Source organism: Epinephelus moara, chromosome 4, assembly GCF_006386435.1.
Source record: "Epinephelus moara isolate mb chromosome 4, YSFRI_EMoa_1.0, whole genome shotgun sequence".
NCBI classification, from domain to species: domain Eukaryota; kingdom Metazoa; phylum Chordata; class Actinopteri; order Perciformes; family Serranidae; genus Epinephelus; species Epinephelus moara.
This window is the reverse complement of record NC_065509.1, coordinates 15,352,540-15,378,695: the sequence shown is the minus strand read 5'-3', so window position 1 is coordinate 15,378,695 and position 26,156 is coordinate 15,352,540. Positions and strand designations below refer to the sequence as shown.

Here is a 26,156-nt window from a genome sequence, read left to right as displayed (position 1 = left end):
ATGCAAAAAATAATTTACTACAAAATAAAAGCACATCATAAAGACGTTGTGGGTAGTATTGTGCATACTTTTGCAGGGCAGGAAAGTGAATGGATATCCATGAAATCCCGTGCGTCTCCTGAGGGACCTGTGGGTGCGCTCTGAGGGTGTACACTGCAAAAAATATTCAGTCCGCGAGTCCTTTCTGTCAGGCATCGACATTTAAAGTGTTATTTTGTTTTATTTAGAAGCGAAGACATCCTTCAGTCATGTGAAATGATATCACTTGTTTTCTTTGCAGAATTCTGGGATGTTTCTCATTTATCGATATGATACTGAGCGATCTGCTCAGTTCCACCTTGTTGCATTGACACTTATTTCCGGACATTCCTTTAAAGAACCGAGATGTCCCTGCAGGCAAGAAACAAGAAATCATGTCGCTGCATTGTGGGGAAAAATCTGCTATTTTAAGAGACAGAAATATTAAAAATTGACATTGAGGCTCAACAGCTTCAAAAGCCAGGCATATTTTTTGCAGTGCGGCTAATGCTGAAGTCATTCTCCGTCTCATACAACAGCAGCCAAGGACAAGAGAGCATCAGCAGAGAGAGGGAAAAGAGGAGAGAGAAAGGTGCCTCCTCTCGCCATTGCGATAACTGTCTCGGTGTTGAATCGATGTCGGTGTCCGTGCTGCTCTAACAGGAGGCGATAGGAGTGGCGGAGACGCGGGGGATTTAACTTCACACACGGACAAACCTATGCGTGGATTTCGGCTCTTTTTCCCTTCGCCAATGCAAAAGGAAATATGCAGCGAAGCTTCACCATTCTCTACACCAGTTTACTGGGGATGTGCTTGGGATCAAGCTCAAGTTTTCCAAGTAACATCAATATAGGTGAGAATGGCGCACAGGCATCAGACCTTTGGTCTCAGCACTGTAACCTTTAATGCAAGTTTGCTTCATGTCTCTTTTAATATCTGTGTGTTTCCCCCTTGATTTGAGTCCAGTGTGTCCAACATTAACTCCTGCTTCTTTGCTGCTCAACAGGAGGATTGTTCCCAACCGAATCGCACGAATATGAGGTTTTTCGTTTCGCCCTCTCTCACCACCAGGACATCCCCAAACTGGTGCCGCAGGTGGATATGGTCAAGATGGGGAATAGCTTCTCCATGACATATGCCTGTAAGTACTATCATCTCACTGGAAGCAGATTATATTTACTGGCATTTCCCCATTCTCTCCCTGCAGCCCTTTCCCTTTCCCTTTAATCTGTTTATCGACTTCATAAAGAGCGCTTGGAACTCCACGGGTATAAAACCTGCGCAGGTTGGTGCCATATATTATAGGCCTACTGCAAAGACGTTTGTTCGTAGGTTATCTTAGTAACTGTTGCGTGGGACCGCGAAGGACTTGTTTTCTCTGCTGCTTTCCTCTGCAGCGTGCATTTTGCGCTCTGGAGAAGCCACGGGGATTTAAAAGCAACCTCTGCAGCATCAGACCCAGCAGTCATATAACATCAGCTTTTACAGCTATATGAATTTGAAAACGGCTGCTGCTGATCCCTGTGCGCCTTTCTTTTCTCTTAGCCGAGAGAGAAAACAAAGAGACAGAGCGCAGATCAGGGCTCCCAGGCGATGTGCACAAAGAGGAAAAAACGACTCTTTAAGTGCATTTCTAATTAGCCACGGATCACAATCCGATTATCTTTTTCTGGCAGAACACACACTATTAAACCCTCCCTCCCTAAAACCTTAACAAAGACATGCGCACACGCATGCACAATACATATTTCAACTTTTAGGACTTTGGGATTACCCTGATCTTTCTGATCTGATCCTCATTAATATATATGTTCAACAGAAAGAGCTTCTTTAATTAGTGATGTGAGGGATAAGTGTTGCATTTTAAATGGAGATCATAGCATGTTGGTGATGGGAAGCAAGATTTATGGTCAAGAAGGAAGTTGAAAAAAATCATTGCAGAGTCCTTGGTCAGAGCAGTGAGGACGCCATACTCCTGTGGGTGATAATGTGTGCCATTATGCCAGCCAAACATAACTCCATGTCTTAGCTCGACAAAAGAAATGCCAGTCTAAATTGTTTCTTCTTTGTTAACCCTGCACTTATCCCCTCTTTGTGTTCTGACAAGAGTTTGTCGCCCTTGAGGCTTTTCAGCCGTGCTTTTCTCATTCCATCCTCGGCTCCTCTGAATTTGCCTGTGGCTCACTCACACTCACTGTGGCGAAGTCGCACACTTCCAGGAGATACCCTTTGACAACTGCGCCTTCCTGACTCTCTGCCAGGTGTGTGCTTCAGTGACAGACATTTGATTACTTCTTTCAGACATTGATTTTAGCATTTCCACTTTGAGACGCGTCTGGAATTTAAATACTGGTCTTCATTCCGTTTCCACTGGCTTGGATGCAGTCACAGAGATATATTAGAGCTCACAGACTAAACAAAGGAGTGGAAAAAAACATGATGCAGTTTTTTAAGACACGAAAGACATTCTGACTCAGAATGAGGGAAAGTCTTAGAAACAAATTCTCTATATGCTTTAAATTTTCTTGCTCTGTACATTGAATAGTGACAGACGTCTGCTCAGGGACGGGGCATTGAATTGTTTTCAAGGATTTTTCCGTATTGCTGTTGCCACACCAGCCAACACAACTCGCGTGTGCATTTGTTGTTCAGTGCATGGTTCTTTACAAAAGAGCAAAGCCAAGCTATAAACCATTAATACAATTTTTTACTTTAAAATATTCAGTACTATTGCTCACCCTTATCAGCAGCAATGGAAAATACGCAGCATTCTGTTCTAACTGTGGCACTGGAATTTGGTGCAATCCTAGATCTTCCTGCGAGAACTGCAACTTCTGTCTATCCTCTCTGTGACCAGATAAGTACACATTCTTTGATGCAATGAGAGAGACACAGATGTCTCTCTTGTTCTCTGACTTGTCAATGTTTGGGCTCATATAGCAGTGTGGCGGTGATATCTTCAAGGGGTCAGGTAACTCTGCTTGCTGGGTCTATCATGCATGTAGGAGGTTGTCAGGGAGCCTTGGATAATCCCACTCTCTTTTCTTGTCCTAAAGACCTTGGATCAAAATCTTAGCTTGGGTGGTAAAAGGGACAGCATACTCTAAGTCTGGTAGATACTTTGCATGGTGATCACGGTGTCATCAGTGGGGCTGTGCTCGTGAGATAACACGTCAACAATTCCAATGTGAAGCAAATGGGGATTCATAGAAGTGTGGTTGGCCATGATTGATCCAAAGGTCAGTGCAGGTAGATCTGGCATCTGCAATAAGATGGCTGATGAGAGACAAGTTATTGCTTGCCCACTGTAGTACGTTGAATCCTCCAATAGCCCGGAGGTTGCAAAGCTTCACCGCCAGAGCCTTTGCCTCTTCTTCTGAACCAAAACTCTGGAAACCGCTGACCACATGAAAGGACTTCTCCACCAGCTCATGATCTTCTCATGACTGGCTGTGGTAACAAATATGCTTCTGCAGTGCATATGGCGCATCCTAGCCCTCCGCAGTGTGGAACTGTGATTTGGGGACAGGAACCTGGGTTGGGTTTAACTCCCGCTCTGTCAGTGTTGAAACCCTCAACTGCTCATCAGCCGTGCTCATCATGACCTGCTCCATCATTTGCTTAATTGCTCCGAATGCCTTAAGGACCATAGGCAAATGATCTGTTGTTTGATGCAGTTCCACAGTCTCTCTCCTCCTTGTTGCTCCTATACAAGTCACCTCTGTCGCTGGTCAGCTCTTAGATAGCAAGATGATGATCATTTTCTCTTTGAATATCTTTGATGGGATTCCACTAATGCACCACCATCCAGCGTGGAGGGCTTGTATGCTGGCTGATGGGTGCACTGGAAACTGAACAGTCCGATTCACTAGCTTCCCGATGTAGTGTGTAACCTGGTGGGTGACAAACATCTGCGCTGCCCCTCACTAAGGTCGTAGTGGGCTTAATAACTAGGTCAACGGATGCTGGGTCTTGGACGAACTGAGGGCTCCTTTGCAGGCTAATCTTGATTCATGGTGATTGCTAGAAAACAAAACAGTCTCGGGAACTGACTCTATATAACCTTTATCTTCTCTGGTTCAGTGTGTTGAATAGCCAACAGGAGTTTTACTGAATACTTTCACCACACCAGTCACCACACACTTGTCCACTCGGTGGTTAGTGTATGTCTCTACACAAAAATAACAGATGAACAATGCTATAAACCATGCAGATTCATCCTAATGTAAATAAACCCCAACAATAAGCAAATCTCCATATCCACACAATGACTAGATAAACATTATCAGCAGCAGATTAATGGACAACTAAAAATGTTCAATTTAAAATACATGACAGCTCTAATCACTTACGTTTATTAGCAGCAATGGAGAGTATGACATATTAAGTGAAATAAATGCAGCATTTATTTAACAACATACGCTCTAAATGGATCACTATGTTCTTATTTAAACTAATATACGACACTGGGAGGAACAGCTAAATGATAAAACGGACAGTTACTAATACAAAGGTTTGGCACTAACAAATAGCTGCACATAAAAGCACCAATTAGTTTTTAATAACTCCATATGAACTGTATCTTCAACTGCAGAAACTACAAGTCCATCTTGGCTACCCATGGAACACTGCTTGTTAACTATTTCACAGAGCTAGCTTAGTGAACTAAGACCTTGTCCATGTGTGCATGCGTAAATTTGACAGCCCTTTTTTTTAAATGCTTTTTGGCCTTTCATCAGCACAGCTGTGTTTTAGGTCACAAAAAAAACTCCATTCAAGGTGAAGATTTTCAGAGACTTAATTTTCACTGTTGACGTGTTGATAGGTAAAACTGATTTTCTGGCTTGAGACCTCAGAATGTGCGCCGTTACCTCCTTTGGGAGGCATCACAAATGAGGCGACATTTTGTGCAATGGCGAACATGGCTGTTGTGCTGGTTCTAAAATAGCTACCAGGACTTATGTGTTTACGCATAAATGTACAGTTACTGTTCTACTATACTGAGGAATAGAGGCATCAGCATGCGCTACGATCACTGCTGCAGGTAACCCTCTGGTAATAACTTTTTTCAGGCTTCTGATTACACAAAATCTTCGTCTTCTTTGTGTGGCTTTAGGGTTATGATTATATCACCGCTTGTTGGTTTGGCATGTTCTTGATAGCTTCAGAGTTTTTTTGCGATTTCATTTGGATGGAGATTTTTTTTTAACAGTGCGTGTGGATGAAAATTTTTATGAAAATGAAGGAGGGGAAGACCCTGTTTCCAAAATACATATGATCCGTGTGGATCAAACCTAACGTGGCTGGTAGACTGACAGTGGCCATTTAACGTTCATATCTAGGAATCTAAGAGCCTTTCCCACACACAAGTTTAATGTAATGTGGTTGTAGCAGTTGTTATGAGATTTAGTTATGAGCTCTGAATTGGATTGGAAATAAAGCATTATGTGCAACAGCCCTCATGCAGATTTATAGACATTCGGGGCTAGCGGCTGGCAAACGTTGAACACTGTCACTAAAAGGAAATTTGCTCCCTATCCCCGCACTTTACACACATTGCACATTATTTAGTTTAATTTCCCCTACCTGATCATAAAAACAGACTTTATGAAGTCCGTCCTGTCCTCAGCTTTATAGTGTGGTAAATTTTGCAGGAATGCATTTAAAAACCACAGTAAGAGCTGCAGAAAACAGTCACGCTCCCCCTCCCGAAAAAAAGAAACCAAATGCACCCAAGATGCCCTCATTAATGAGATGGTCCTCTGCTCAGAAGGGAATGTTATTCGAATGTGAGAGTCAGGCTGCAGCTGACGTTTCTAGGGATGTCGCTTGTGGAAAAAACATGGTGCCTAAAGCAGCAGAGAGGGATTGGGGGGGGGTAGAATGATGTCTTAGTCACAGCGTGCACCCAGTGGGAAGACAGCAGCGCCAGCACACATACAGTTAAAGAACAACATGGCGATTTGGACTCAAATGGCCAACATGCAGCATGGCGCACCTTCTGTTGACTGCCTTTTCTCTGTCTTTGTAAGCAGTTGATTGGTGGAATTGTCTCCATCATCCATTCAGAAATTGATGAAACTGTAAAAGCAGCTCTTTTGCAAATGAAAAACTGACAGGGATCAAATATCCTTGTCCAAAACATTTCAGAAAACTACTTGAAACTGATTATTTGATCAAGGATCACTGCCAATATTCAGGTTTTCCTAGAGCTTAACTAGATCCAGGAGCTCTCAGCACTACAGGATTTCTACAGATTTTCCCTTCATCCAGTCAACCCTCTCAGTCTTCTGCGCCATGCCATCAAATATGACATCTTTTCTTCAGTGTGTCACGCATATCACTGCAGTCCATGGGTATGATGGTGGGCTGTGGAATAAGCGTGTCAGAAAGATTCACAGTGGAGGGAGACGGCAAAAATGAAAGTGACACCTCTGCCTGCTGTGTGTCACTCGCTCTGAAAGAGTTTTTGGATGTGGAGGCTATGGAGACATGTTTGTAAGGAAGGGCCCTAGGGCCCGCTTATAATGAGTCAGATGATAAAAGCAGCCTATTCCTGGGTCTCTATTTAGTATGCCTGTGTGGAGGAGTGTGCATGTGTGTTTCTGCGCGTGTTTGCATCTGGGTGCCCATTCTGGCATCTGTGTAGGATGTCCTGAGTGAGTGACAGTTCACCTCTGTAAGCGTGTGTGAGTGTGGGAATGTGCTCGGGGCTCTTGGGGGTCCGCAAGTGTGAAAAGCAGCGGGTGAATGGGCCTTTGTGCACGGAGATGAATGGAGCTCCGGATGAGGGTGATACTCATCAGCTGGCTCTTATGACTAGCCACTTCCTCCAGAAGCAAGCCCTCCCACCACACACACACACACACACACACACACAAAAACACACCCGTACACATGCTCACACGCACTCCCTGGCACCTGCCTAAAGAGCAGGGGGCGAGAGGTTGGGGGGTTGGGTGGACTAGGGCAAAGGTGATGGAGAAAATAAAGAGGAGAGAGAAGGAAAAACATAATAGACAGAGACATTGAATGTTAATGGCGATGTGATTCATTTTATTTCCCGCCTGTGGAGTCATTGGGGAAGTAATGACGATGGCAACACTGTCGGCATAATGTGAGACAGGATACTGGAGCTAATTTGCATTTCTCTGTCTTCTCTCTTCCGCTCACATACACAAACCAAGTCATAAAGTGGCAGAGTGCCTGTATTTTTAGCATTTATTATTATGGATCCTGGCTCTCTTTCTATACGTGCCTTTGCTTTTACATGTGCGGTGAAAGCGCTTTGCTGGACTGGCTTATTTTACATGTTTCCAGTGGTTAAAAATAACTGCCAGGGATGGTGTGTGTACATGGAGAATATTAGTCACTGTTCCCCTCAGTTAGATCTCACATTACCATAATCTGCTATTGACTTGGTTTGTAATAAGGACGGCAGTGAATCGCTAGCTTCATGTCAAATCCCCTGCAGGCTCACGCCTATATCATCTACTCTTCCCTTTGATTTCCTGCATATGTGTGGTGAGATTTAGGCTAAGCTTTGGCTATTTTGGGTTGAAATATGTCTGCAGGATATTGCACCTAGCAACAAAATTTAACATTTCAGAATTAGACGTACTTTAAGCTTTGCGAATCTTTAACTCGCATTTGATTTTGTGTCTGGTTTAGACGTCGCGATAATAAAGCTTTCATTAAAACTAATTAGTGTTCATGGAAAAGACGATTCGGGTTGTCACTGTGATGTAGGCAGCAGTATCTTCCCGGGTCTCTGTGGGTCGGTTAAAGAGAACTGGAAGAGGATCTATGAGGCTGCTATAATCAATGAACTGAGCACCGCACAGAGGCCTGCCCAGCCAATCGATACCAAACAGATGAGAGGCTGGGGGGTGCTTCCCTTCGGGCGGGCCTAGAGGACAGTTATGAATTACTGTCGGGTGATGGGATGTATGTAAGTCTATGTCACAGAGGGAGTGTACAGGTTGAGGTCAAGTACAGGGGTGGTCAAATGTTTGTGGTAAATCAAGACTATAATATCAGTGAGGCCATGTGATATTACTGTTCAATAATGAGCATAAACATTATAGTTATAACCAAGTTTTATGGTACTGGATGTATTTATTGATTTAAGTTATTGATAAAGTTGAATGGTGTAAGGCTTAAGCTTACAAGTCCCAGAGAAACAGGATGTGATGTCATAGGTCTGACATGGATAATCAGAAAAATCTGAGCAAAGCAATGCTGCATTTTTTTGTCTGATAGTTTAATGTTGTAAACAACTATGGACACTGGTAGAATAAATTATCACAACAGAAAGCTGGGTGTTTGCAAAGAAAATAGGTGTGACTTCGTTTCCCACACAATGCCAAGTTGCAAGTTGAAGTTTATTAAATAAGTTGTTTAATTTATTACTAGCAGCTGCTTAAGTCGAAGTGTCTAAGGCTGCATCCACTCTAATACGTTTTTATTCTAAAACACAACGATTGCGACATTTACACTAAGCATCAACACTACTCTGGCATTTTGGAGCCCCTGAAACGGAGACCCTTAAAAATGCTGCTGACATGGTTTTAATTTGAAAATTCCACGGTTGCGTTTTAGTCGGGACAGGTATAAACACAAACTTTTGAAAATGATGATGCAGACACCCACATTTGCTTCCCGATTGGTTCTTAACAGTCACGATGTGTCAAGCCAAAACATTATAACTGAGCTTACATACCTCTTGTGATTTCATCCTTCTTGTGTGGGTAGCGTAGCTGCTGTCCCACTGCCATGGCTCCCTGTGGCGATGGATAATGCTCCTGGTAATGCTCCTGATAATGCTCTAATAGGTCACTGTATTTGCTTTGCGATGACTCTAAATCTTGATCGCCTGAAGTGTTACTTTTGATCTTACTTTTTGCCATCTCCGTAGTATTTTCTGTAGCTAAGCAACCAACTGCAGAGTAGAAAATCTGCTTCCTCTTCACGTGCATGTGCACTGTACTTGAATGGTCATGTGATTTTTCTTTTTCAGGTGTGTAAGTAAAGACGGTGCAACAACGCTCATGTGTATGGAGATGGTTTCCATTTTAAAACACAGTTTGAAAATGGCAACGTATCGGTGTAAATGTGGCCTGAGATGCAGAGGGAATATTCACAGAGGGGTGCAAGTGTGACTCAACATGAAAGAAAAGAGTGATGTCATTTTATTATGACTTATTTGTGTAGTTTTGTCCAATGTTCTTATCAGTAATAATATCAGTCCAAAGTTAATTGCTAATTGAACCTGGGAACACTGTGTTCTTCCTAAAAAAATCGGAGAAAGAAAAACATGAGCAGTCAGTCGGGCAGGTTTTAAACATACCCATAAGTTTATCAAACCAATTTGAAAGAGAAAATGAAGGAAAATTTAAAAATGAATCACCCAAACTGACCTCCTGATTCAACTCACATCACTTTCAGTTTTACCTTATACAATAAAGTATTTCAGAGCAGTGGTTTCCAACCTTTTGGACTTGTGGCCCCTTAAGTCAAAGCAGCATCTATGTGTGATCCATCATCACTGCTTCCATACGTTGGTGAGTTTTGACCTGGTCAACCACCATTTTTGTCTGCTTTATTCATTTTATTTTTACGAGCCTAAAGAGACCAATCATCCAGTGATTCTAAGCAAAGATTAGAGTAGTGGAATTGGAGTCCGACTACTGCTACAAACACCTTGCGTAAGTTTTTCTCATCAGAGTAGTTTCTTGCTCCGACTACCAAACAGAAATGTGTGCGAGCATGTGAGACTGCTTTATGAAGTTCTCACTCGCGCACTTGCACACACACAATAGCTAACAAGAGACGGAGCTCGAGCAGATGCATTTAATGTATTATTCAGTGCAGCACATCTAATGCTATCACTTCATGGAGTTATGAGCATAAATATGTGATAATAACTCCACAGAAAAAAAGACAATTGGACTAACTCTGTTAAGCGCTGTTATGCTTAAAAATACACAGCTCTCAAGGATCTGCCTGGAGAAACTTAAAAAGAAAAAGTCATCTCCTGGAAACTTTATGTCTGTATTTATTACATTCACCCTTTTTGCTCCAATCTTTCCCCCCTACAGGGGCAAACAACACCCCAGAAAGAAAAGTCTAAGCTGGGATGGAAGTGTTAAGAAGAGGAGGGTGGGGGGTGGAGGTTAAGCTGCAATTTCAGACCCCATGGCTGGTGTCAGGGAGGCTCTGGGGTGTTGTATTTTTTTTGTGTAGCTACTGTGTCAGTCATTGAGGTACAGCTGTGGTGACTGACTTCCACAGTGCATGCATGTTCGGAGGGATTACCGAATGTTCAATGGGTTATTGAAAAAGGCGGACGAATAGCAGATCACCGCTCCCTCCTGACTGTTCAGGACATGACAGTTATTTGTCGAGGAGAAAACAAAGAGAATGGGAGAGAAGGGGGGAAAAAAAGAAAAGAAACTGACGGTTGTTCTCTTAGGGCTAGAGTCTGGCAGGTGCTGGTTTGATGAATGAGAAGGCTTGGATTTTTTTTGCTCCGGAGCGCCAGGGATAGAGAATGGCCCATAGCAATCAATGTAGATCAGCCAAAACTGCTCCCCAAGCAGCAGAGTGATAGAGTGTGGAGCAGAAGGGGGATAGAGATTGTTTCTGTGTGTTGTATGTGCCGGCATTGCTTTGCAAAAGAAAGGAAGAGGAAATGTGCACGTGGGGCGGGGGATTGAGGGTGAGGGAAGAGAGAAACGGTTAGGAAGGAGAAAATAAGCAACCTGTCATTTAATCTCCTCACCTGCTGTGTGACCATTTTCTAAGAACAACTCGCCTCATAAAAGTAACCCAACGGCCATCCAGTGCCTTGAGGTTTAAGAATTCCGTCGTGTTGACAAGACACCGGTCTTTATCACACATACGCTTCTCGTTCACCACACAAACACACACACACACTTCGCTGATGACTGTGTCCGCTCTGTTTCTATTTGTTCTCCTCATTGTCTTTCTAAGCCTGCTCCGAATCCTTCTCTGTATTCATACAAGCTCACCAAGTATTTAAAACAAATCTGTCGTCTCTGGAGGTAATGGCAGCTGGGACGTGGAGGTCTGAGCTGAGACGTGTGGGGCTGGCAATTAGAAAACAATGTGTTCGGGGATGAAGACCAGGATTTGTGCTGCGGGGTGGAGGGACGAGCGCCGGATGATGGCAGCTGTCATGTTTTTGCGGCAAAGACAGAAGCGAGTCCCTCTTTTGTCATACAGTGCATCTCCGGAGCTTCTGTGTATTTTAATGAGGAACAAAGCCTACAAGCATATTAAACACTGTGACATAGTGTAACTGCTCTTACAGTGACAGCACAGTCGCACAGACGCTCGTTGTACTAAATGACTGCCTTGCCATGACACTAGACCTGCAACAGTTGCTGAAAGTTGGGAGGCAGGGACTCCTGCAAGATGATATTGGATCTATAATGTATATAATTGACTGTTCGCTCAGCCCAGCCCCCCTAGGTTACTGTTGCTACATCAAATTATCTGTTCTTGCGCAGGACATTCACAGTTTACAAAAATATTTGTAGCAGATTTATTTGAAATTCTAAGACATTTTGAAACAAAGGGTCCTTGACTTCCAACGAAAGTGGACCAAAGCTCTTAAATTCTGGCTGGTGATCGTCTTTTTGTTGCTGAAATGACACTGTCTCAAGCATTGAAGGGTTAATTTGCAAAAACAGATATCCATTTGTATTTCTTTCTCTAAATTATATTTTCTGTGTCTGCAGTCCAGGCAATATCAATCAAACCAGAGTTTGTTTTTGATCTGTTTTTGCTAATTAATTCTGTATATATTCATATTTTCTTGTGGCTAGCTGCATACTGCTACTGTTCGCCTGACTCTTTTTAAAAGGTTCATCTTTTTCTGGCCCAGCTAATGCTATACTGCCCGGCTTTGGAAATAACGCTACATTTGCATGAGGCTACTGGTCAACAGTCATGTAGTGGAGGGTATATGTAAGTATTAATAAACTGTCATCTAATTAAAAGATAAAATAAGGAAAGCCAAAACTAAAATCAAGATAATAAATGGGAAATAACATCAACAAGGTAGCAATAAAATAGACAGACAGTAGGTCTACTACTAGTAGTAGCAGTAGGTTTTTAGGAGAGACTTAAATGAAGCCAGTGACTTGGACAGCCTTATATCCTCAGGCAGGTCATTCCAGAGCCTCGGGGCCCTGGTGGCAAAAGCTCTGTCCTCTGTAGTCTTCAGCCTGGAGTCTGGAACAAGCAAAAGACCTCTGCCTGTGGGTCGTAGCCCTTCAACATCAATGGGAGCGCCTGCGATTCCCTTTTGCACATCTATTTTTAAATGCCGGTAGAATTGCAACCAAATAAGATAGAGCAATAATTATTTATTATTTTGCATGTAAAACCAGAGGAGTTACACTAACATATCACGCATTCATCGTGTCCCAGAGGGTTGTTTCCTTGCACTAATGGGTTTGTAGAAATCCAGTAAAAAGCGCACACAACAAAAACATTATAATCCAGACCGCGGGTATTCACAGCACTTCCTACGTTGGAATAAGCACCATCACGTTGTGAGCATGAACTGATTTGCTTGCGTGTATTTAGAAAAATATGTGTAAAAAAAAAAGATTTTAATTTTTGGGGGGTTTATTGCACTTTTTAGCAATTTATTTCATGGACATATGTCCGTACATATTATTAAAATTTGGGATATAAGGGGTGTATTTATGTATAGCATATTAAACTACTCCAAAAATGGCACTACAGCATGAAAAATGTTAAGATGTGCTGTGGCGGACTTGTTCTACTACGCATAGATTCATAAGGTACTAACAGGTCTGAAATGTAATCTGAAGCCAGGCCATGAAGAGCCTTAAGATTTTAAAGTCAATCCTAAAACAAACAGGGAGCCGATGTAAAGAGGCTAAAACTGGTGTGATGTGGTCGTGCTTCTTGGTTTTGGTTAAAAGTCTTGCGGCTGAGCTCTAAACAATCTGAAGTCGTTGCAAGGTTTTTTGATTAAGACACGAATAAAGGCTGTTGCAATGATCAAGTCGCAAAGAGGTAAAAGCATGTACAACAGTTTCTGCACCTCTAAAGGGCCGGTGTCCACACGGCCGGTGTCCACACGGCCAGTGTCCACACGGCGTTTTTCTTTGGCAGGAAAATGGTGGCAGAGCTCTTCATCTCAGCGCTTCACAAAAAAGCTGCTCCCAGTGTCTTCTTTTAAGATGCTAGGTAATAAAGTATTGACCACATAGCTAACAAGCTTGTACAGGGTATAACCTTATCAGCACAGTGATGGAAACACCCTGCATGCTCCCACAAATAAGCTTTTCTGTTTCCGTTATGATAGCTATTGTCCGACATATGGGACACCTGGGATAGACACGGTCAGAACAAGCTTCTCCTCGGTTGTCTTGGTTACACGGGTGAGGAGTCCCACCTCATATGACAAGGTTGCCTGAAAAGGAACGACAGGGATGACACCAGTGCCTCTCTGAGAGGTTCTGAGATTTTTCAAAGGAAATGCTCTGAGCGGCTGCACAAAAAGGGCAGAGTGTTCTGAAAAAAGACGCTACACCTTTTCTGGAGGCAGCCGCATACACTCTCTGTCTTCACTGGAATGAATTGAAAAAGAGACACTATGACTCAGAAGAAAAAAAATGTGGACACAGGCCCTCAGTATTTTTTATGTTTTTGGTTTTGGAAATAGGACAGCACCCTCCAAATATTTTAGATATTAGTTCTGCTAAAAGCCTCATGCATACCACTTCAACATGTGGAGAAATCCAAGGACTGACAGGCCTGCTGTGCCTGGTTACAGTTGCTAAGCTATGATTGGATTTTTGTTGTGCGGGTGAGGGGCTCAGCAAATTGTCAGTTTTTACATCAATGTGATGAAGTACCTTTATTTGTCAAATATTTACTGTATTAACCAAAAGACTGTCTGGTCACTACATCTATACACAGTTTCCCAAGTGATTGAAAACGAATTGACAACATTAATCAATCATTCATTTCAGTCATGCATCAAGCAAAAGTGACAAATGTTAGCATCTTAAATCAAAGAAGTCATTGCTTTCATATAAAGACATCACCTTGGGGAACTGTGCGGCCAATTTTCAGTATTCTCTTACATTTGATAGATTTTTGGAATCAACTGATGAAGCACAAATGATCCCAAAATAAACAACAGTTTATCAGCAGTAACAGTAATTATAACTTGCAGCTCTGGTTTGTTGTAAGCAAATGAATGCAACATTACTGGTTGTACTCATACATTCTGCTCAGGTCTATTACGAACATTTTATTTCCCAGTGGCTCAGCTGGAATTTGTTGAGGACAGTTTTTAATTTTTACAGTCGTATAAAGTTGCATTAGCATGCAGGTTGTGTGTTCGCCTCTTCTTGCTCCACATATCCACTTCCATCACTTTTTGTGTCAGAGAAAGTGTGCGAGCGGGACCGTCCCTCTGCACCTGTCGACACCGATACGCAGATGGGGAGATAATTGCGAAGGGATGATTGTTAAGGAGATAATTGGAGTTTCCATACCCCCTGACAGGAGTTGGTCTGGGCTGGGTTTCTGACCCGCTGCCCAGGTAAGCGTTTATTCAGCAGGCGGCAGGGCTCCGCAGCAAACCAGATTGGAAACGTGGCGAGAAACAGCGAGGAGGGGAGACAATGGCCTAGCGTGAGAGGGTTAGAGAGTGAGACACAGGAAGGGAGAGAGATGTGTTCGGAGCTGAGGGGAGTGCTCTCACACCCTCGATTACCCATTTAATGAGGCGATGCAGTGCCATTGTTTTATTACTTAGAGGAAATAGGAGAAATCTAGATTTCGCCGTGTGGTCCCTGTGTTTCCCACTGCTAGGCTGGCATCTGTTCCCTTTGTTCGCAGCAGTCTCCCTATCATCTCCTTTGGTAGACACTAATGCTTCTGTTTCTTCTCCTCTCCAGAAACCAGCTTTGCCTTCTGTCCGCCCTCACCTACATTTTCAAGACACGCTTGATTTTTGGCTCATCCTTATTAACCTTCCATTACCCCCGTTTCGACTAATGTAATCTCTCATGAGTATCCAACACTTCCCGACATTAATCTAAGATCTGTTTGGCTGGTCAGCTGCTCTGATCACTGCTATTCCCAGCGGTGGAAGCTTAAGAGTTTAGAGGTTTCCTGTCTGCCATATTTCTCTAAGTTCCCCATTTTTTTCTTTTTTCTATCTTCACCTCCTCATCTGTCTTTTCCTCCCTTTTCTCTTATTATTTTCTCTCTTCTTTTGCCACACACACACACACCAGTAACAGCACTGACATAAACACAATTTTATTGCTCTTGCACAGGCAGTAAATCTCCCTTAAGCTTGAGGAGCTAAAGCTGTTTATACCAGGGAATAGCAAGCGCACCTCTCTGGAGCGCAACACTCCATGGGGCATATGGATACTCTGGAGAGGTAGAAAGGCAGTGAGGCAAAGCCCACCCCCTCCTAAAAACCTCTTAAACCTGTTGCATTTCTTGACTTGGTATTAGTCTGCATGGATGAAATGATCTCTCTGCAGTACATTGACACATTATCATGGAATGAATCATTTTCTCCAGGATACATTTCAAGTCGTTTGCAGGAGATCCCAGAGAAAACTGTCCTCGCAGTAAAAACCCTCCTACACAGGCATTTATGCAGATCCCTGTTGGTGCTGCGTTTCGGTCCCCTGGGTCCCTGTCCTCTGAATAGCAGGAGATTTATTGCACCGCGTGAGTCATTCTGTGGTGGAGGGCTCATGGTGTAGGCCACCCCCACCCATCACCTGAGGGATTCTTCACAAGCACAAGCTGTGTGTGAGATGCTGTCTTGTCAAAACCAGCGAGACTTTTTTTTTTTTTTTGAGGGGGGTGCTGGCAAGTCCTAAATGTATTCATATGTGCGAATCGGATATCGACTCCTTTTGCCCAGGCTCTCATTAATGTAGCTGATTAGCTCTCTGGAAGATGGATGGGACCAGAGGGACCACAACATGCTCTCTGTTTTTATTACACACATCATCTGACAGTTATTAGCCATGGGTGGCTGAGTTGAGTATGATTGTGTGCGTCTTGCAGTGTCTGGTGTCAGATGTGTTTATCTCCCCTCAAAGTGCTCTGTGGTTGATTGAGTGACCCTTCACCCTTGTGGAGGTGGTGTATATTACTGCCTGATGTGACAGGAACCTCCTTGCTCCTGTCATCCTTCTCATTTTTCAAAAGGATACCTTAAACTAAGTATGGCATAGATACTATAGCATGCAGTGTGAATGTGTGCCTTATAGTACCTTTATTAAAAATCTGACAGTACACAGATGACAGGAAATGAGATGGGCGAGGGGCAAGGGAGATGGTAAATGACATGCAACAAAGGTGTAAGACCAGACACAGTTTAGAGACGGTCCAGTTCACAGTAAGCACCGTAACCCTTAGGCCCACACCTGCAATAATTAATTTTAAGCATTTATAAGATTTGTGCGGCAGCACAGGGTTTGGCTTCCTGCTTAAACCCGATTTGTGATAAGCATTTTACATTACGCTGTTCTTAAAATTATCAACAAAATAATGTGTTGACCCCTGGAAACACAGCTGGAACAACTGATTAAGCTCATTCATTGATTAGCTGTTATCAGGCATCAAGACTAGAAGTCCACAGCCATGCTGGCAGCTCTCTGAGCAAAACTGCAGCAACAGACAGCAAAACTGTGGGTTACATGCTAATGTCAGCATGCTAACATGCTAACACGAACAATGGTAACATGATGATATTAAAGGAGCTGTATATGACATTTAGAGCATATGTATGATTTGGAGTCTGAGGATTGTCTGCACACAGCTCTCAACATGGAAGTGGCTGAGCTGACAACTAGTAGCTAATGGTGCTAACAGCACAAAAAAGGTGCTAACAATGGCATCAGTGTTGACAGAGCTAACAGTATTAACCTTGGGGAAACTGGAGGGTGGGTGTGAAGCCATGATCAGCAGTAACTGCCTGTAACTGCTGTATGAGTGCAGTGCAGTGCAGCGACAATTAGCTAGCAAGTGAAATATACACATGAGGGACGTACATGCACTAACATGCAGGCCTGGCCAGACCGTATACCACAACAACAGAGAAGCTCGAATTATAACACATTCAGAAGTAATGTGACTGAAGTCTCTGCTCAGGACGCCATTACTCCACTATGTATTTACATAGCAAATGGTTGTTTCCTGCTACATTAACGCTCTGAATGTCATATACAGCCCCTTTGAGGTAATGTTTACCATGTTCACCATCTTGGTTGGGTGTGTTAGCATGTTAGCACTAAACACAATGTACAGTTGAGGTTGATGGGAATGTAATTAGTTTAGAGGTTAAATGAAAACCTGCCAGTGGTGCTACAGAAATTTTAGGTGATCACCAAAGGCTTCATCTTTTGGGCACCATTAATGTCTGTGAAAAAATTTATGGCAGTTTTATTGAGATATTTCTTCTGGACCTGCGTTGACATTCATTTGTCAATAAGTTCTGACATTTATTGAGTAAATGATAATTAATTTTAATAAAAAGGATAAACTGATAATAAAAAATAATAGTTGCAATCTTTTATTATAGGCTAGTGTCCTTGGTTTTCCTTGTTGTGTCCTTTTTATAAACCGATTTTGACTGAAAGTGAAAACAGATTTGACTTCCTGAGGCATCAGCCTGAGATCTGCGATCTTGTAGTGTAAAGGTGACATTGGATAGACAACATAAACCCAGTTGTGTTCGTAGAACTGAGACTCACTGAATAAGGGTGGTGTGTGACTCTGGGAGTCAATCTGGCAGGGTTATGCTGAGGTGGAGGAAAGCTGGGCTGGATTCAGCTGCTCACTCTTCCATTCCACAGTCTTTGTCCATCGATGCCCAGAGGAAAATAAAAACTATTTTCTTTGGAGTTTCACAGGAAGAAATACTCAGACTAGAGAAGGGTACATGTATGTTGATCAGTGGATAGGATGAGCTACTTAATTGGATGTCCTATTTTGTGGAGTCACCTGATATGTCTCTCCTCAGTGGTAAAAAAAAAAAGACCTTTATGGATGGCTGAGCAAGAACCCTCCAATCAGAACGTTCCCTCCAGCTGAACCCAGCTTCCTGCTGCTGTGAAATTCCTTCTGTACTGCTGACCTTAATGTTGCACAGGATAATGGCATGCAAGTCCCAGGGGAGAAAAATAGTAGAAGCCCCGTGTTCCCTTTGTGTGTGTTTGTGGAGGCATATAATGTATATAACAACCTTATCAGAATATGTGGTTTGCATGAGGCCGCAGTAAACCCCTGAGTCCAGAGTACATGTGTTTACCGAGCCAACACGCTCAGACGACGTACCTCATATTGATTCTCGCAAACATGGTTGTGGCTTCCCCTTTGTGACTGCACCCGGTACATTTAAATTCACCTTCTATTGATTTTTTTTTTGACATATCAAGCAATGCAGAGCTATTGAAGAAAGAATCACACCCACACAAAGGAGCTGCTCTGCAATACCACAGTCCTGAACACAGGTTAGTGTGTGCTCCAGTGGAGCAGCTGGGAGGCAGGTAGCAGGCACAAGGGCACCTTGACACCCTTAACTGATGCAGTTTGCCATCAACCTGTATTTACACTGTGCCCCGTCTAAATGGTCTCACTGTGATTTCAGGATAATTTCCCTGTCAACAATTTTAAAAAAAATCTAGCGTTATTTTATAAATTATGTGTCATTTATTTCAGAGCATCTATCAAATACGGCTCAGGCTGCACTCTAAGCCCTTCATACGTTTTTAGAATCCATCATTATTTCAAATACATATATATTTCATAGCATCATTAATGTAATCATAAAGTCAAAGTCAGACTTTATTTTTAAGAGCAAACCAGCAGTGGTCCAGTATGTGATTTTGTACCGAGCTATAAACATTCATGGGCAGTTTGAAGGATGCAGCGTTGCCTACCAACCCCCTAGCATCACCCTCCCGTCATCCACAACTTCAGATGCAGGAACAACTGTCACTAACACGCCCTCTTTGTGCAGCCGGCACAGACACGTCTGTCATTTGATATTTGGCTCATGCTAAGCAGAGGAACAGCTGCAGGGCACAGGAAACAGAGAACAGGGAAGACAGTAGCTGCGTGAGCTGTTTCTGACAGCTCCTCCTGTTGTGCGAGTATCAGTCCCTTTAGGATTTGAGTTTTTCCTCTCTTTTCCTGCGGCCCGAAACTCTTTGACCACGCCAAATGCAAATCAACTTATTGTTCATTCATAGGAGAAGTTTAGAAAGGGTGAAAATATAAAAAACAGAAGACCGTTCCAGTGAGTTTCCCCTGCATCATCTGTATGCATATGCTGAAGGGTTTGTTGACTTTTGGAAATGATTATGGTTTGTTTTGAGTGTAAATAAAAAATGTGATGCTGTGGAAATGCGCAAATCTTCCATTATTTCCGACATTATCTAAGGATTTATTTTTGCAAAGCCAAGTCGGTTTTGCAAATTTGCTAATTCCTTGAGGGGGAACCTAATTATGACAAAATGTCCAAACACTCACAATTCCCACTTCATCTTCCAAAAGTCCTTTAGCAGCTCTGAGCTACTGTAATCCCTGCCAGAGAAACAGACCGTTGCCCGGGCAACCTCAGTTCTGCCGCCATGGCAGCTGTAACTGTGGCGAGGAGACACGGAGTGCCAGGGTGGACAGGTGTTGCTGGGGTCTTCGAGATCACTTTAGGTCTCTCAGCACTGCCTCCAATGTCGTTACACATGTGGAGCCGCGCTAACAAGCCCCCTCGCACACAAACAAACTCAATACGCCGCTCCTCTATACTGCTATCAGAACAAGACCCGACACTGCTGAGTTACACTAATGTCCTGTGTCATGCTCTTGTCGAATTAGACGAGCACATGGTTCTCTTGCCAGCTCGGAGCAGGAGGTCCGTGCCACATGGCTGCATGTTTTATTTTTTTTTTTTGTCAGACAGACATACTGTAGGTATGAGAAATGAGTCATATTCAGTGAAACATGGTAACCTGCTGCAGGGCAGAGTAATGGGACACTGCACAAAAAGTCAAACAAGCTCTCATTACCTTTCATCCAGGCAGAACATGGAGGCCACCGCTGAAATTGGTCCTAGAAAATTGTAAGGGGAAATATAATGTGTGCTAGTGGAAAGCAATAGCAGAGAGAGTGTCGATTTAATAGCAAGAGCGTGTGCAGACCATGAAGGAAAGATAGTTCTGTTACTGAGTCAGTGTGGCGAGGCTCAAAATGTCTATTTCAGGGCTTGCTTTAAGTAGGGTGAGTCACCAGGCTTTTGGAGCACTAGAGACTGCATATGTGTGTGTGTGCTCATGCGTGTGTGCACACGTATTTTTATGTGATACCGCCGAATTTCTCACTCTCCCTCTATCTCCGTCACACACACGCAAACACACACACACACGTGCCTGCCCCGCGGGTGCAGGTCTGTGATGGGTTAGGCGTTTTGGGCACGGGCCATCCTCTCTCTGTCTTGCCTTCAGCTCCTAGCAGCGAGCTGGCCCTCGCGCGGGGACAGGCAGCGACTTCAATCTGTTTGGTAAATACTGAGATAAGTAAGGCCCACCCATTGCCGTGGCAGAAAATAGCCCAGGCCAGACCTGCGAGTGCAAAGATAGCACGCCATGCCGAAAGCATGGAGAGGACATACCTTTTTCCGAAGAGAAGACTGTGAACATAAATTAGCTATTTTAAGGTATTAGAGGGTGTGAAGGAAGTCAGAGTGACAAACAGACAATGAGAGAAAGGGAAATGGAGAGACGGAGGGAGAGAAAGGAAATGAGAGATGCAAACCGCCTCCTGCTGCCAGTAAAATGTCAATGGAACCCTGGGGATGCATTGATTAACCTCTCCACTTCTAATCTGCCTTCACCCGCTGCACCACTCACTGAAGGCAAACACACAGACTGGTGGTATACAGATGGACAAACTGGCCAGTTCTGCATAAACATGCCACAGAGTAGTTGAATGGAGGTGAGGACAAGGCTATAAGAGCTACTTTAAACAAAAATTTGGAAGCGCCGTGTGATGACTCAGGTTTTAATTGAATGGGTAAAACAAATTGTGAGTAAAGACAGATTTCTCTCTCAGAATCTCAGTTGTTGTTTTTTTTAACATCAGGGATAGCTTTTGTTATATGCATTTGGGTATTTAGGTGATGGACGATAAGAGAAAAAAGAAAAATGAAACATCCACATGATCTAGAATTCAATTTTATTCAATGCAGGGCTTTAACTATCAACTGTTTGTTATGCTCTTGAATCAGTGGTTAGTAGTTGGTTTGTTAAGTATCAAAAAAAGGTGAAATTTAACATCTGAATTTCCCAGAGCGCGGAAGAATCTGTTGACCAAAACACCAGAACTCAAAAATATCAAATTAACTGTAGCAGCAAAAGCAGCAAATTTTAACATTGGAGAAGCTGGAATCGACTGTCTAATGATCTGACGAATCATTTTAGCTTTAATTCAATACATCTTTGTTTTTCCTACATGAGGAAATCTATGGGACGTTATTTACAAGCGACAAGACAGTACAGATAATCAGACAACATTTTATTGCATTGTGCAGAATGTGAATCGCAGGTAAATTCCAGTGTTGAAAATTCCTATATTTTGTAGTTTATTGTACAAAAAATCATGGGTCCACCAAAGTAGCAAGTGCCTACTTGATGAGAATATGTTGCATTCATTTCATTTGATCAGATACAGTAAATTCAGAGACTAACTTTCTCCCCGTTTTCTCTTCTCTCTTGCAGTTTGCTCCCAGTTCTCCAAAGGTGTGTACGCCATCATCGGCCTGTATGACAGGAAGACAGTCAACATGCTCATGTCCTTCTGCGGAGCACTGCACGTCTGCTTCGTCACGCCATCCTTCCCCATCGAGACGGCCAACCAGTTTGTCATCCAGCTGAGGCCTGAGCTCCAGGACGCCCTGGTGGGAGTGATCGACCACTACGGGTGGACCAAGTTTGTCTACATGTACAGCTCTGACTCAGGTAGGAAACTCGTGTATTTAATTTCACATCATAATATGTATTTAACATATTATTTTAAGCGGACACCTTTATGTTTGATAAGCTTATATGCTTTAAGCTTTCCCGCTTCACAATGAAAATGACTGTGAGGTGGACCAAGCCACTTGGAGTGTACATGTAGGTTATTTTCGCAAATATTTCACATGAAGGTTTTCAGTGGATTGTCAGTTATAAACAGGTGCATTTATCTTCAATGTGTCATTATCCTCATTCATGTTTGAATATCAGCATTTTTCACAGTGGGATTTCTTTTCAAAAGCATTTCAAGTACATGCACATGAAGACACTCACAGGCAAAACCAGTCGTTAAACCAGCCACCATTAGTCGTCTTCATATTGCCATGGCGACAGCAATGGGGTCAATCATAGCCATTGTGCTGCAATGAGCTGCCATCAGAACATTTATTTCAGACCACCGTCTCTGTGCAGACGGAGAACACATAAAAGAAACATTGACCTGTGCTGAGTAGCAGATAAATCACACAATGGAACAAAAGATTAAGCTTTTCATGGAGCAGCTCTCAGCAGTAACTCCTGTTGCAACTGTCCCTTTATTAGGCGCATACTAAAAAAAAAAGAAAAGCACAAAAACTGCTGTGGCATACAATTTAAACATCTTCGAAACATTTCTGCAGAGATAAAGCAGCACACCTGTCAGCCTCCTCCTCTTCCTCCCCTCTCTAACCAATCAGCTGTACCCTTTCCCATAATGCCGTGCCATCTGTCCCAGGTGTTTAGGGTTTTGGAGCATGACTGTGTGGGTGTATTTTGTGTGCATGCTTTGTGTGCACATTTTGCACATGCACATTATTGCAACTTTTCCCTCCTGGAGTTTTTGACTTGTGTGAGAGACATAAGCAGACTTAAGTCAGCTTTAAAAGACAGATGCCATCATGTCACTCTGCAAAGCACACGATCACGCAGTGACAGGGGAGATTTCACAGTGGTCTCTAGCCCTATTGATTGATGATGGCCGTAGCGACACACATGTCCCACTGATTTTTTTTATCTGCTATGATCCTTTCATTACCAACTGACAAACTGTTGGATAGTGTGTGTTTGTGTGTGTGTGTGTGTGTGTGTGTGTGTGTGTGTGTGTGTGTGTGTGTGTGTATGAATGTGTGTGTGCAGGGTCACCCCTGTGTGATTGAGTGGTGGGATGGAGCCAGTGGAATCCATATCAGTAGTCCTCTGTTGCCTGGATACTACGCTGTAGTCACCCTTCCTACAGGGTTATTTTAAGCCTTTAAGAAAAATCATGTTTAGTTGTGAGGAATTTGTTTGGCGTGTGTGTGTGTGTGTGTGTGCGCACATGTGCGCCATGGGCAGCTCCATCAACTGTGAGCATTTCGCACAAAATTACAATCAATTTTCCGATTATCATTCTTCACACAGATTAACATTCATTTATCCTGAGGTCAATTTGGCTTTACCACTCACAGATGTTTGTTTTGTTATTGTTATTTGTTTAAGAGGATCAGTCACTGCTCATATGAATGCAGAGGTTGAATGAAAAGGTTGTTTGTGGCTACACAGATCTCAAACCCGTACGAACTATGACCTTTTTTTTAGAAATATATTTTACCAACACAACAGAAATAATTCATAGCAAGTTGAAAATGAAAATAATCATAGCTTTTTTTCCACCCTAACAACTGGGTAGTACACATATCTTGCAGACAGTACACCAGATATGAAACAAAGCAAGCATGAAATGAACAGATACGCGAGCTCTGAGTTCCACCAGGCACAGCTGCACCGCGTTTCATCTGCAACACAGTCGCCGGAGCTGATCGTGGCCACTCTAGACCAGTGGTTCCCAACCGGTGGGTCGCGGGTCCATTCTGAATGGACCACAAGTGACTCGCTAATGTGTCAAGTTTGTAAAAAGCCACTTTATTTTTAAGTACAGTGAATTTCCAGCACAGAGCTTTTATTTTGAAGTGCCGTTACCTCCTGTAGAGTGACAGCTACTTGACAGAGACGGCAAACTACCTTGACGACATGGCCAAACACAAGAATATGACACTGAATGTATTAAACTGTGTGGACCATGAACTAATGAGTAAGGAGAAATCTGGACCCCATGGCTGGACCAGTTGGGAACCACCGCTCTAGGCAATGCTTGTGATTCTACCAGACGTGCAACAGTGCATTTCAGAAGCTTCCAAGAAGACCTTGTCTTTTTTTGACGGAGCGGCGGTGCATTTCATAGTGTAGTTTTCTGTGTTGTCTCCTTTACACATGGTAAAGGGTTTTTAAATTATAATTTTAGCCTCTTACTAGCGCCCCCTATAGTCTGTGCTTTTTCCAAGTATCTGTATTTGGCACTCGTTGGTGATATTGCCCATAAAAAGGTTAAAAGCTCTCTAATGTATACAGTATATATATATTTATATTATATGCATTCATACTTGAGATTTTTTCAGTGTTTTATCCATTATGTGAATTGGACAAGGACATAAAAATATACCATATGCAGTGTCACTTTCCTAACACTTCTGCAACTTTAATATCCCCCCCCCCCCCCCCCCCCTTTTTTTTTTCCCTATTAACATCTATCTTGCTGTCTTACTGCTAATAAAAGTGCCTCTCCTTTTATTTTCAAAAGCCAAGCACGGGAAAACAAATTTGATAGCCCATTAAACCTATCATAAACAATATTCAGGAAATGGTTTCCCCAAAGTGTTATTTTCTTTACCTTCGATTGCCTGGTGCCCGGGTCTCCGTGTATTGCCTCTGGCCAGAGGGTTGCTTATGACAGCCAGATTCCATTATGATATTATTCTCTTCCAGGATGCCTTTGGAGGACCATTTTTACCTTGGCCAGTCTCACGAGCCTCACTGTCAGGCTGGCTCTGATTTATAGGGGTGCATCAGCCACATAGCTACATTTGAAAAGGCGAGAGGATATTCAGTGCTAACAGAGTGAGACAAAAAAGGGAAGAAAGCAGGGAAGGAATGAAGAGTAGATGGAAGATAAGAAATGTAATAGACCAGCCACACAGATAGCATTAAAGCAAAGTTGACGCCAGGTCTCGCTGTATTACATTACAGTGCAGAACATTCTCAACACCAAGCGTTAATGAGATTCCAGCACTAATTTTAACTGGTCTTGCTCAAGTGCTGGAACATAATGTACATAATGCAAAACCAGATTACCAAATAAATACACACAGAGACATTAGGACGAGGTGAGATAATTAAAAGAGAAGGCATGAGGAGATAGAGAGAGCTTTAGCTTCCTCAGATCACGGTGCACGGTGCTGTCCATGGTGCTGAACCCTTTCACTCCGTTCAGAGGAAGTTGTCCACTCTCCTCAGAGCCCACTGGCCTTATTCACGGCCATGATTAACTGCCCCCTGTGTTCCCATGCCTATCATCTGTTTCACAGCTTCTACTGAATCTGTCAACACCAAGGACTACCATTATTCACTCATGAGCCACAGAGAATGGATAGAGACACCACGGAAGGAGCTACATGTCTCCATGTACATTTCCAAACGTCATTTTTCGGGGGGGTGTCTATTTTATTTACATGTACTGTGTTGTGGTCATGTGTGGAGGTGAAACAGCATCCATCTTTTCATTTCTTAATGACCTGGTGTCAAATCGGCAGCATGGATTGCCTGGAGAGCAGCTGGTGTGCATTTTAATAAGGCCAGGCAATCATCTTTCAAAGGCTGCGAGTGCCTCTCTCATTCTTCTTTTGACGGGGTCTGTGTTGCTGTTGTTGTGGATAAGCCATATTTACATTTGCTCAATATGCATAAAATGCCTGTATGAACATGAACAAACAAGCATGGAGGAATATACAAAACACATTATGTGTAGGCCCACGGTGACTCCAGCAGTGTTTGCCAGCTTAGCGGTGGTAAAACAAATACAGATAAATCAAGTATTAGTTTACATTTTCTAAATTTTTGTAATTGCTGTAATTCATTTGGGTAATGTCTGCCAGTCTGCTGCGGGTGAAATTACTTTATTTACTCGGTGGAACAACTGTGGCTGCCAGCTCGAGAGGAATCTG

The 26,156-nt window shown here is 42.9% G+C and overlaps 1 protein-coding gene across 1 annotated transcript in view; it reads left to right on the top strand.

Annotated features, from left to right (window-relative positions):
- The first annotated feature begins 413 nt into the window (after positions 1-413).
- The window catches only part of gria1a (glutamate receptor, ionotropic, AMPA 1a), a 95,129-nt gene continuing 69,386 nt past the window's right edge, over positions 414-26,156 (top strand). Inside the window, 3 exon segments of the mRNA XM_050042273.1 lie at positions 414-872; positions 1,026-1,160; positions 21,847-22,086. Coding sequence (XP_049898230.1) covers positions 785-872; positions 1,026-1,160; positions 21,847-22,086 — 463 coding nt within the window. The 5' untranslated portion in view covers positions 414-784.